Raw genomic sequence first — 11,943 nt, forward strand, 5'->3', positions numbered from 1 at the left:
CATGAGCGCATGCAGGGGGAAGCATGCACACATCCACAAGGGGGAAGTGCGCATAGAATGGTTGCGCCCGCATTACATTATGGCTGTGGGCACGAATATGTGTGCTTTCGGCACGCAAGGACAAAAAGATGAGCCATCCCTGGACGAGAAGACCTCCAAGGTCCCTTCCAACTCTGTTATTTTATCGTTCCATATGGGTTTGTGAGGTGCCCAGAGTTGTGTTGTGTTCAGTGGCGGGTTTCAAAATTTTTTAGAACCTCTTCTGTAGGTGTGGCCTGCTTTGTGGGAGTGGCTTGCCAGCCATGTGACCAGGTGGGAGTGGCCAAGACGATGTCACTGAATTCTTTGCCCCAATGGATGATCTACAAAAAGATATTAAAAAAAGGAAATTTATTATTTTGTGTACTTACTACTTAAATAAGATTAAAATAAGTACACAGAACAATAAAAGAGCTACTTACAGAAGGAAGATGACTGTCCTTGCCAGTCTTCAATATCACTGACTCCAATGAATGGCCTGCACAAAGAAGAGACACAGAAACGAACTCTTCCATTGCATGCACTGCATTAGGATGAAACAAGCACACAAAACAATAAAGACAGCTACATACAGAAGGAAGATGACTGTCCTTGCCGGTCTTCTACATCACTGGTCACACTTGCTCCAATGAATGGCTTGCACAAAGCGACACAGAAAGGAAGACTTTAATTGCATGCACTTGTGTTGTTCCCTGAGCTGTCCTTGCGGGAAGAAGAGGTTTGGAGAGCTGCAAAAAGGCCCCAAGTTCTTATTTTTAAGTCCTGGTATCCCCAGGCTGTCAACCTGCTCAAGAAAATAACGTTGGCAGTATTGCAATTTAAAGTCATCTAAAATTGGCCGAGCTCAACTCACTGTTGTGTTTCACAGTTCACAGCAAAAGAAATTTGGAGGGAGGTTCAAAAGACTTGGGGGGGGGGATCCTTCCTCTTGGGAGCAGGGATCATCTCTGGCCAGTCCTGGGCATCAGTCCCTGCAGCAAATCTTTGCAAAATATGGCACGTGCACAGAACACACACACAAACATACTGATTGAATTTGCAAGCTTGAAAATGTAGATGGGGAATATGGTTACAGAAGCAAATTGGGCAATTAATGTTTCATATTTTTTTTCTGGGTCTCTGCAGAATTTGTCCCCAAAACAGAGCTCATTTCCAGCTGTTTCTTAGTGGGCTCTCCAAGGACGAAGTGAGACTCCAGCGTTTGCACATAGAGTAACGGACACAGTGGCAACGGCCAAACATGTATGCACTGAACCACCCCAGAAGGGCTGTGACAGCGGAATCTTGATTTAACCACTGTTACTCTTGCTATAATTTGGTTTGCATGATCCAGATCCAGACTCTCTAGGCTTTAAATTTTGGTTTCTTTGTTGAACCAAGCAAAATATCACAGATGAAAGGAAGAAAACATAGAGAACAAAAATGCAAACTTTTATGATCTTAAGAAGAGATACCTTTTAAACATCCATAAATTATGAGATTCCTTAAAACTCAGAAGAATGCTCCACTTTTTGAAATACCATTAAAGGGAATAGAAGTATTAGTTATTTGACTGTGCCTTTCATCCTTCTGAGGTGGGTAAAATGAGGGCCCAGATTGTTGGAGGCAATGTGCTGACTCCAAACAGCTTAGAGAAGGCTGTAACAAGGCGATGAAAAGCGGGATATAAATCTAATGTACATCCAAATCAATAATGTATAATGTAATGTACATCCAAATCAAGTGACAGGTGATATCAGCTCTTGTGTGGGGCAAGTAACCAGGAACAGGAGTTGAATTCAAAGAAATAAACGTTTTTACATCCAACCTATACATAAGAATCTGATCTACTAATGGTGAAGCCAATTGGTGCTAGATAAGGATCAATGAAATTAGTGGTTTATAGTTTAAAGCAATGTTTCTCAGCCTTAAGAAGGTGGACTTTAATTCCAGAGATAGCTGGGAACTCTGGGAGTTGAAGTCCACCCCTCTTAAAGCAGGCTGGCTGGGAACTCTGGGAGTGGAAGTCCAACCAGCTTAAAGCAGGCTGGCTGGGAACTCTGGGAGTTGAAGTCCACTCAGCTTAAAGCAGACAGACTGGCTGGGAACTCTGGGAGTTGAAGTCCACCCCTCTTAAAGCAGGCTGGCTGGGAACTCTGGGAGTTGAAGTCCACTCAGCTTAAAGCAGACAGACTGGCTGGGAACTCTGGGAGTTGAAGTCCCCCCCCCCCCCCCTTAAAGCAGGCTGGCTGGGAATTCTGGAAGTTGAGGTCCTCTCCTCTTAAAGCGTCCCAGAAGCACAGCCTCCAAGGCTCTGGCCAGCCACCTCAGAAAGGACCATTGCACAACTACAACTCTCCTCCCACCCAGACTCCCAGCGACACCTATTAGCAACCGGTTCAGCCTCCGGGCGTCCTCCAACCGAAGCGGAACGACTCGCTCTGCAGCCCTGCGGCCCGTCGGGACCGATTAAGCCGCCGTACCCGGAAGTGGGTCCCTCAGAAACGGAAGCCGGAAGTCAGGCTTCTCTGGTTTCGCAGGAGACGCGAGGCTGTTGTCCCTGAGCAGGTCCGGGGGCAGAGCCGGGCTGGGGGGCTCGGGGGCTCGGGGGGAGGGTCCACGGGGCAGTTGGCCGCCCGTGAGCCGGTTGGGAAGCCGGGGAAGCCCTGGGCGGGCTCGGGATATGGGAAAGGGGTCTTCCGCTGTGCCTGCGGGACTCGCTGCTACTTGATATGCGGCCTGTTCGGTCTCGGGTTAGAAGAGTCCGTGTGGCCAGGACGCTGAGGAAGGGGAGCTCGCCGCCTTCACGGGCCCTTGTCCTCCTTTGTTGTTGTTATTCTTTGTTAACAAATTCTAACAAATCGTTCATAAATTCTAATCCTAACTTAATGGTTAATTTGTTATTTCTTAATTCGTTATTTTGTTAATAATTTATTGTCACATCTAGGGTGGCTGTAGTATTATTATCTTTCTTACTCCTCTTATTGGTATTATTATTATTCATTAAACATGAAACTCAGTCAAGTGAACATTTAAAGATGCATCACAAATGCCATTGACTGGTGCTAATGGTTGATAGGGGTTGCTGCCAGCATCAGCCCGTTATCATCCTCATCCTCATTCTTTTCTTTCCATGCACACTGAGTGCTTTTGTAGCTGAGAGAAATTCCTTGTGCATCTAAACACACTTGGCCAAATAAAATGTTCAGTTCAATTCATTTGTTAATCCTTTCTTTCTTGTATTACTGTACGGTCAGCTTATGCAAAACCGGTACAAAAATGTGGGAAATGTCATTAACAGAGCAATGGCTCAATGGGGATTTAAAAATAATAATGATAATAATGGTGATGTGGAATAACATCTCCCCTTCATGCCCGTCTCCCAGCTCCTTCAGAAGTGTGAATGAACCAAGGAGTGAAATCAGCACTGGATCCACACACTTTCATCTGCAACGACATTGGCTGGTCCTGGAAACAGGTCTGTCTCTTGGCTCTCCAGACCGAAGGGATGTCTACAGGTGGTCCTTGACTTACAACCCTAATTGACCCCCAAATTGTGTTGCTAAGCGAGATGGCTGTTTTGCCCCATTTTACGACCTTTCCTGCCACCGTTGTTAACTGAATCACTGCTGTGGTTAAGTTAGTCACACGGTTGTTAAGTGAATCTGGCTTCCTCATTGACTTTGCTGGTCAGAAGGTCGCAAAAGGGGGGTTACGTGACCCCAGGACACTGCAACCGTCATAAATATGAGTCGGTCGTCAAATATTCGAATGCTGATCATGTGGCCATCGAGATACTGCTACAGTCATAAGTGTGGGAAATGGTCCTCAGCCACTTTTTTCACTGTAGCTTCGAAGACCACTAACTGAACTGTTGTATGTCAAGGACTACCTGTCTTTGTTTATTTATTTTTTAAAAAATATATAGGTTTGAATAAATCTTTGCTGCGACTTAACGTGAGGTCATGATTCTTTGCCCCTGACAAAGAGAGGGCAGAGCCTCTCGCCTTTAAGCTCCAAAAAACCAACTGAAGGGATTCGTTGGAGCCTGAGGAGCAGCTGTAAACGTTGCCACCAACTTACATATTATTATCATTTTTAAATGGAGGAAACCATATTAACTGCCTTTTAGTATGATTTTAGTTTAATTGAAGCATTTTGGATTTTTTGCCCTGGCCTTGCCCAGGGTGGGTAGTGAGCTGTCTGCAGGTCCAAGTGTCCGAAGGTTTCTAACTAACTTGCCTTCAGAAGTTGTGGGAGTTTAAATTTTAAGATGATGAAAAAAGCGAGATGTTTACTGCTTGTTCTCCTTTACATAATAGATTAAGGGAATCATAATAAACGTTGAACCGCGTGCTGTGTCATTTATAGACAATTTAAGGATAATTTGAGCCAAGTTAGAGAAAAATAGGGAACATGGAGTATATCTACAATGGGAAATTATTATGATTTTAAGAGAATCACAAGTTGGGGGTGCTTAAGGATGTATAATTATATAAAGATAATGATGAGAATAGCTAGGAATTGTAACCGGGTCTACATCTCGACCAAAATTAGGCCGGGGAGGAGGGGCTTAAAAGTACAATGACTATATATGTACTTTTTTGTTCTATTTTTTTCCAAGAAAGGATGTTAAAATTACATATGTATATTGAAAAGGAACTATAAATACCATCAACATAAAATGGAGCCTGCTCAGAAGCTGAAATACATCAAGTATGATAAGAGTGGGAAGAAAAGAGGGAGGCAGGGGAAGGAGAAAAGAATAGGAGAGAGGATAAGGAAGGGGGAAGGGGAGGAGAGACATGAGAAGTGGAAAGGGGAAAGAGGAGAAGGAGAGAGGAAGGGGAAGTGGAGAAGAGAAGGATGACAGAGGGAAGAAAGGAGGTAGGGAGGAGGAGGAGGAGAGAGGGAGAAGAAAGTGATGGATAATGTAAAAATATGGTGTATGGAGAGCAGAAGAGCCAATAATCATTTTTGGGAGTTGATGGTAAGATGAATTGGTGTAAACATTTAATAATACAACACGGTGTTGGCTGTGTAATAGGATACATGTGATTATATGTTGTGAAAATGGAAAAATAAAAATTTTTACACAAAAAAAGTTGTGGGGGTTTCATCACTGGAGGCTTTCAAGGGGAGATTAGACTGCCATTTGTCGGGGATGTCTTAGTGTCTCCTGCTTGGGCAGCGGGTTGGAATAGATGACCTACAAGGTCCCTTCCAACTATGTTAATCCATGTGGTAAGGTGTTTCCTTTCTCCCTTTCGAAAGTCAATTTTTAATGGCTTTTTGCAGCCTGCAACATTGTGGACGCATCCTGGAAGCAATTCATCTCGGCACAGGAACTCTTTACGGTGGCTAACAGAACATCATGTCCCAGGCGACCAAACGCAAACACGTGGTCAAAGAAGTGCTAGGGGAATATGTGGTTCCTTCCGAGAGGCAGCAGATTGTCCGGGTAAGACTGGTTAACCTAACCTAGTTAGCCTGAATCTCTAAAAGCTTTATGTAGACACCCAGTGTCTAGAGCAGGGGTGTCAAACTCAAGGCCCGGGGGGCAGATGTGGCCTGATTGGGGGTTAGACCTGAAGAACTAGCCCACGGTGCCTCTGCCAGCAAAAATGGAGCTCGGGAGGGCTGCGGGCAGCTCTCCTGAGCTCTGCTTTCACTGGCAGAAGGTTGCAGGAGGCTGTCGCAGCAGAAAACGGAGCTTGGGACCCGTTTTCGCTGGCAGAGCCCCCGGGTCACCACAGGTGCCCCCGACACAAGTGACGTTCAGCTGGCCATGCCCACTCTGGCCACACACACACATACACACCCCGCCCAAGGTGAAACACAACCCTGATGAAATTGAGTTTGACACCCCTGGTCTAGTGGCTGCATAAGAGCTGACTAGATTTTCCCGCGGTCTCTAAAACTTTTGCGAGAATTGGGCGTGCTTTCAAGGACTGTTGCCGCCTGGTGTTTTTGAATGCCAGCGTGCCGCCCGACATTGTGGCGTGTCATTCTTGACACTGTGTCATAGATTCGCTGTCAGTGGGTCTAGCTGGGTCTCAAGGTGCCATGCGAACAGCCACAGGCCAGTCCGAGTTCTTACCGGCAAGTTTGCTCTGTCCCTCCAGGTGCTCGGGACCCCAGGAAACAACCTCCATGAAGTGGAGACCCCTGAAGGGGCACGGTTCCTGGTCAGCATGCCCAACAAGTTCCGTAAGAACATCTGGATCAAGAGAGGTGAGTGGCTGGGGGGGTCCTTGCATTTGCAGGAGGGAAAATGGACCTCCTCGTTTTCCCGCTTCCCCCTGTCACAGCTGTCTGTCACCCCTCCCTCCTTCCAGGAGATTTCTTACTGGTTGATCCCATTGAAGAAGGGGAGAAAGTAAAAGCAGAAATCAGTTTTGTCCTTTACAAGGACCACGTTCAGTACCTTAAGAAGGAAGGATATTGGTGAGTAGCCATGTTTTGTAAGACTCCCAGAGTTGCCTTATTGAAGAGATGGGCAGCATATCAATTTAATCTATATATCATCTATATCTATCTATATATCTATATCTATCTATCCATCTTATCTATCTATGTATTTTCGTAGATTTTTGACGGGTACAGTTATGCGGGTCTTGTTGTATTCGAGTCTTTTCCCGTGTAAGATTGAGATTGTCTTGGCAACGTTTCAGCGAGGTCTCACTCGCCATCTTCAGGCTGGGTTTTGGGCTTAAAGTGTGAACGGAGCTGCCGTCTTTCTATAAAACTTGGTGGGGGTGTGTGGAGTGCTGGCTTTGTTTCAGTAAGTGGATTGATTGGTTGGGTGGTTGTATCATGATTGGTAGATTGGTGCTGATTGGTGCTGGCTATGCCTCTGTTGTTGTTTTGTGTTGTAATGGCCTGGGTGGTGGGTGGGGCTCGTTTGTTTACCAGGGCTGGTTTCCAGATGTCTGGTAGGCGGGAGGTATCGTCATGTTTATTCATGTTGTGGGGGTGTTTCTCTATTTCGATGGCTTCCGTAATTATTCTCTTGTTGAAGTGTTCTGTTTTGGAGATTAACCTGGTTCCTTCAAAATTAATTTCATGTCCTGTAGCTTTAAGGTGCTGGAAAACACAAGAACGCAGTCAGAAAAAAAGAAAAAACTTCCTCCCTTTTCTAGCACCTTAAAGCTACAGGACATGAAATTAATTTTGAAGGAACCAGGTTTCCAGGATTCACAATGATCAGTCTGGTTTTATACAGGGAAGGCAAATGAAAAGTAATGTAAGATAAATCATTAATATAATGGAATACTTGGGAAAGTATAACCAAGTCCCGGCAGTGCTTTTATTTTTAGATGCGGAGAAAGCATTCGACCAAGTCAATTGGCAATTTTTAATAAAAATACTACAAAAGATGCAGTTCAGAGAGCATTTCATGCAACCTATCACAGCAATGTACCAGAAACAGACAGCACAAATTATAGTTAATGGAGGCTTAACAAAATCTTTTAAAATTGAAAAAGGAACAAGACAGGGGTGTCCCTTATCGCCATTATTGTTTATCTTAACCCTGGAATTGTTATTGAACAGAATATGTGGGTCTGACGAACTACAAGGAATTAAGATTAGGCACTACGAATACAGAGTGAGAGCATTTGCAGATGACTTGGTTGTAACTTTAACCCAGCCAGGGGAATCAGTTACAGGTATAATGAATATAATTAATCAATATGGTCAAGTATCTGGGTTCAAAGTAAATCTAGGGAAGACAAAGATGATAGCTAAAAATATGACTACGAACCAAAAAAAAAAAAAAAAGAATTAGAAAGAGTAACAGGATGTGAGATAGTAAAAAAGGTTAAATATTTAGGAATTTATATTACAACCTCAAATGGGAAATTATATAAGTACAATTATGAACCATTATTCTGTTTTGGAGATTAACCTGGTTCCTTCAAAATTAATTTCATGTCCTGTAGCTTTAAGGTGCTGGAAAACACAACAACGCAGTCAGAAAAAAAGAAAAAACTTCCTCCCTTTTCCAGCACCTTAAAGCTACAGGACATTTATTTATTTATTTATTTCTTAGATTTTTAGACCGCCCCTCTCCCAGAAAGGGACTCGGGGCGGTGTACAGTCAATACAAATAAAATCGGTCATAATAATAAAATACATTTAAGATACATTTGGAGGGGGAGATAGGCTGTACTAAGAAATAAATATATTCTAATCCTAAAAACATCACAATTAAAACCCCAAACCCAATTAAAATAAAATAAATCCCCGGGAGGTGAAACTAAGAAAGTGCCAGGCCAGCTGATTGAAATAGGTGAGTCTTTAACTTTTGCCGGAAGGAACGGAGGTCGGTGGTAGTTCGAATGTCTGGGGGGAGGTCATTCCAGAGGGTTGGGCCCATCACAGAGAAGGATCTACTCCTAGGTGTCGCCCGCTGGCATTGCCTAGCAGACGGCACCAGGAGGAGCCCCTCCCTGTGTGAGCGGATAGGTCGCAGGGACGTGTGTGGTAGGATGCGATCCTGCAGATAACTGGGTCCTATGCCATGGAGCGCTTTAAAGATGGTGATCAATACATGAAATTAATTTTGAAGGAACCAGGTTAATCTCCAAAACAGAACACTTCAACAAGAGAATAATTATGGAAGCCATCAAAATAGAGAAACACCCCCACAACATGAATAAACAAGATAATACCTCCCGCCTACCAGACATCTGGAAACCAGCCCTGGTAAACAAACGAGCCCCACCCACCACCCAGGCCGTTACAACACAAAACAACAACAGACACACAGCCAGCACCAATCAGCACCAATCTACCAATCATGATACAACCACACATCCAATCAATCCACTTACTGAAACAACGCCAGCACTCCATACACCCCCACTAAGATTTATAGAAAGATGGCAGCTCCGACCACGCTTTAAGCCCCAAACCCAGGCTGAAGAACTTGGTACACAGATGTCTTACTCTCTGGAAACAAATACTGTGGGGATAAGACACCCCTAACACCCCTCGGGGTGCCCATTTTCCTTAGAGCATCTTTGTTTTAGTAGAAGGATCTGTTCTCCTGTGCACTGCTTGGAGAATCCAAGCATGGGTTAACTTTGTCGATTAGCCGAGAGACTAAGTTATGAAGTTGTTGACCAGGCCTCCGCTGACCGGAAGGGTTCAGTTTTTTTAACTCAGTCCAGCCTGAAGAGACGTAGAGGTTTTTCTCTAGGTCTTGTAGTCGAAGCCTCTGCTAAGCAAGAAACCTTAAATAAAAAGACTATAAAGCAGGGGTGTCCAAACTTGAGAACTTTAAGACTTGTGGACTTCAACTCCCAGAATTCCCCAGCCAGCTGGCTGGGGAATTCTGGGAGCTGAAGTCCACAAGTCTTAAAGTTCCCAAGTTTGGACACCCCTGCTATAAAGTATCTTCACTGCAGCTTCCCAGTTTGGGACATGGAAATTTTGAAGGTTGAAATAATTTTTACAAACCGTCCTACCGCATTTATGTTGACACTTCATATTTTTTCCCCCCTGCAGGCCTGATGCCTTCTTAGGAGATGTGAAAGGAACTCAAAGCAATACTAAAGAAAGGTAAAGGGGGAACGAGATGGGGATGAGAGCCAGTTAAGGGGTAGCGGTTAATATGCTGGTCTAGGCACTAGGAGACAGTGAGTTCTAGTCCCGGCTTAGCCATGAAAGCTGGCTAGATGACTTTGATCCAGTCTCTTTCCCAGCCCAACCCAACTCGCAGGGTTGTTGTTATGGAAAAGAGGAGGAAGGAAGGATTGCGTGTTGATTGCTTTGGTTACTTATCATGTAATAAAGGCAGGATGAAAATTCCAATCAATAAATGAAATGGGAGACGTGGAGACGTGGGAATGGCCCTTGCCCAGAAGAGAAGAAAATCCTGAAAATTTATCAATATTCTATGCTAAGATTGTGAAAAAAAGTCACTGCAGGACTCAGGAGGGGGGGGGCTTGGGAGTTAAGAGCAATGAAGCAATAGCAGGTGTTTTGTTTCAAATGCTGATGCTCGGTTTTTTTAGAAACTCCATGGGTGGATTTCTGATTGGTATGATCTTAAGCTTAATTATTATAATAATCATCGTCATCTCAAGTAGTTTTACAACCCTCCATTTCTCTTTATCCTCCACTGCTTAAGCTGGGGGGGGGGGTCACCTCTGTGTGGACATCGCCAGCTGCTCCTCTGGTTTCCGGAGTGCATTGATGCAAGTGGCGCATTTCAGGCATTTGTCTAAAATGGTATAGGGCAGCGATGGCGAATCGTTTCATTCAGCTGGCCGGTGCGCGCATGCCTGTTGTTTGGGGCGTTTTGGCGGCCAAAAACAGCATCCGCCCTGGCCAGGTGGCCTTTGCAGGTGCTGGAGTGCTGGGAAACGTCCTGAAAACGTCCCGAAAAACAGACTAAAACAAGGCAAAAAATAGGCATGCTGGTCTTTGGGTCTCCAGCGCATGCAAGCACGTTCCGGTTTGGGCAATTCGATGCCCAAAAGATTTGCCATCACTGCACTTGCAGGCTAAAACGATTGTTAATATCGCTTGCTTTAAGATCGGACATTTGAGTTATAATTGGATGGCATTGAGCTCGCTTTAAAAGTATGGTGGAAATAATTGAGATGGAACATTTGAAGGTTTCTCCCCCCCCTCCCCAAAAACCTTACTTTTTATTTACATCTTTTAGCGGTAGGGAGGGGGTACAAAGCACCCCTCAGTCTTCCGGGGAAGAGGATTCTGAAGATGACGATACGGACCTGTTTGTGAACACCAACCGAGTAACTTACGACTTCATGGAGAGCGAGGAGAGCAGCGACTCGGAGGAAGAGGAGAAATAACAACCCCACTTACGGAGCGGAGCCTCGCTGGCTGGGGAATCCTGGGAGTTGAAGTCCACATGTCTTACAATTGCCATGTGTGGCGACCCTTACTTTAGGGGTTCAGGTGCCCCAACACAGCCTCTCCAAGGACTACCAGAGACCCTCTGGTGAGACGGCGTGATCGTCAGAAGGGGCCTAGTTGAAATTCTTGAGTTCATTTTTATTTTATTTCTTTTGCATTCTTCTCGGCGTTTGAGGATGGGCCGTTGCACTTCCCACAGTTAAAAGTGCTCCCCCCCCCCCAATTCTAGACTCTTGGGGCCCCTTTTGGGCTGCAGTTTTCCTGTTCGGGGTTTGGAGGCTTCGTTTTTTAAGTCCTTGGAGGCAGCCGTGTGAGTGTTCCAACAACCCGTTACAGACTAAGGAGAGGAAGCTGTTCTTCGTTCGGTCCATTGGCTTCTCTCTTAACTGGGTATCTTGCCCGTAACTCTGAATTCTCTCCATTTCTCTTGCCTTTATTTAATAAAAAGCCTACTCCAAATTGCAGTGAGCAAGTAAATCTGTGAATCTATGAATCCTGGTCATATGGATAAGCACAATAGGGCAATTGTAATTTACGTGTGTGTGTGTGTGTGTGAAAAAGAGAGGGAGAGAGGGAAAGACATTTCTAACCACTAGAATACATAGCTCATAGGCTGAATTTTGGGCTCCTTGGTCCTCTCCGAGCTTGGTGTTTTCTCGCAAAAGTTTCATTATCCATCCCCAGCACTGAAGACGTTACGTAATTGGGTAATGAAACGTCTGTAAGAAAACTACCAACCTCACAGAACACCAAGGACCCTGTACATAAACCCATTTAATGTGTGGAGTGGTGTATCTTTGAAACACGATTGGATGCTGATTCAGTTATATGAATCAGTTTATTCAATTAACCCAGTTTTCTGGTTTCACGTGATAAAATAAACCAGCCATGAAATTGGGGTAACTCATCCCTCCAACCAAACAGCCACTGGAAGCCAGGCAGGAGAAAAAAACTGCACTTCCTTCTTTAACCGTGTAGGGGTTAATATATGAGCCGTAGGTGGCGCAGTGGTTAGAATGCAGGCTAACTCTG

At 44.7% G+C, this 11,943-nt stretch overlaps 1 protein-coding gene across 1 annotated transcript; it reads left to right on the top strand.

Moving 5' to 3' along the window:
• The first annotated feature begins 2,374 nt into the window (after positions 1 to 2,374).
• EIF1AD (eukaryotic translation initiation factor 1A domain containing) lies at positions 2,375 to 11,370 on the top strand. The gene is made up of 7 exons (XM_081968364.1): positions 2,375 to 2,586; positions 3,405 to 3,496; positions 5,317 to 5,479; positions 6,144 to 6,252; positions 6,357 to 6,465; positions 9,532 to 9,585; positions 10,697 to 11,370. Exons 3-7 carry the CDS (start codon positions 5,393 to 5,395, stop codon positions 10,845 to 10,847), a joined length of 510 nt encoding a protein of 169 aa, XP_081824490.1. The 5' UTR covers positions 2,375 to 2,586; positions 3,405 to 3,496; positions 5,317 to 5,392; the 3' UTR covers positions 10,848 to 11,370.
• The last annotated feature ends 573 nt before the right edge of the window (positions 11,371 to 11,943 follow it).

Source organism: Natrix helvetica (assembly GCF_964273705.1).
Source record: "Natrix helvetica genome assembly, chromosome: 16".
In the NCBI taxonomy this organism is placed as follows: domain Eukaryota; kingdom Metazoa; phylum Chordata; class Lepidosauria; order Squamata; family Natricidae; genus Natrix; species Natrix helvetica.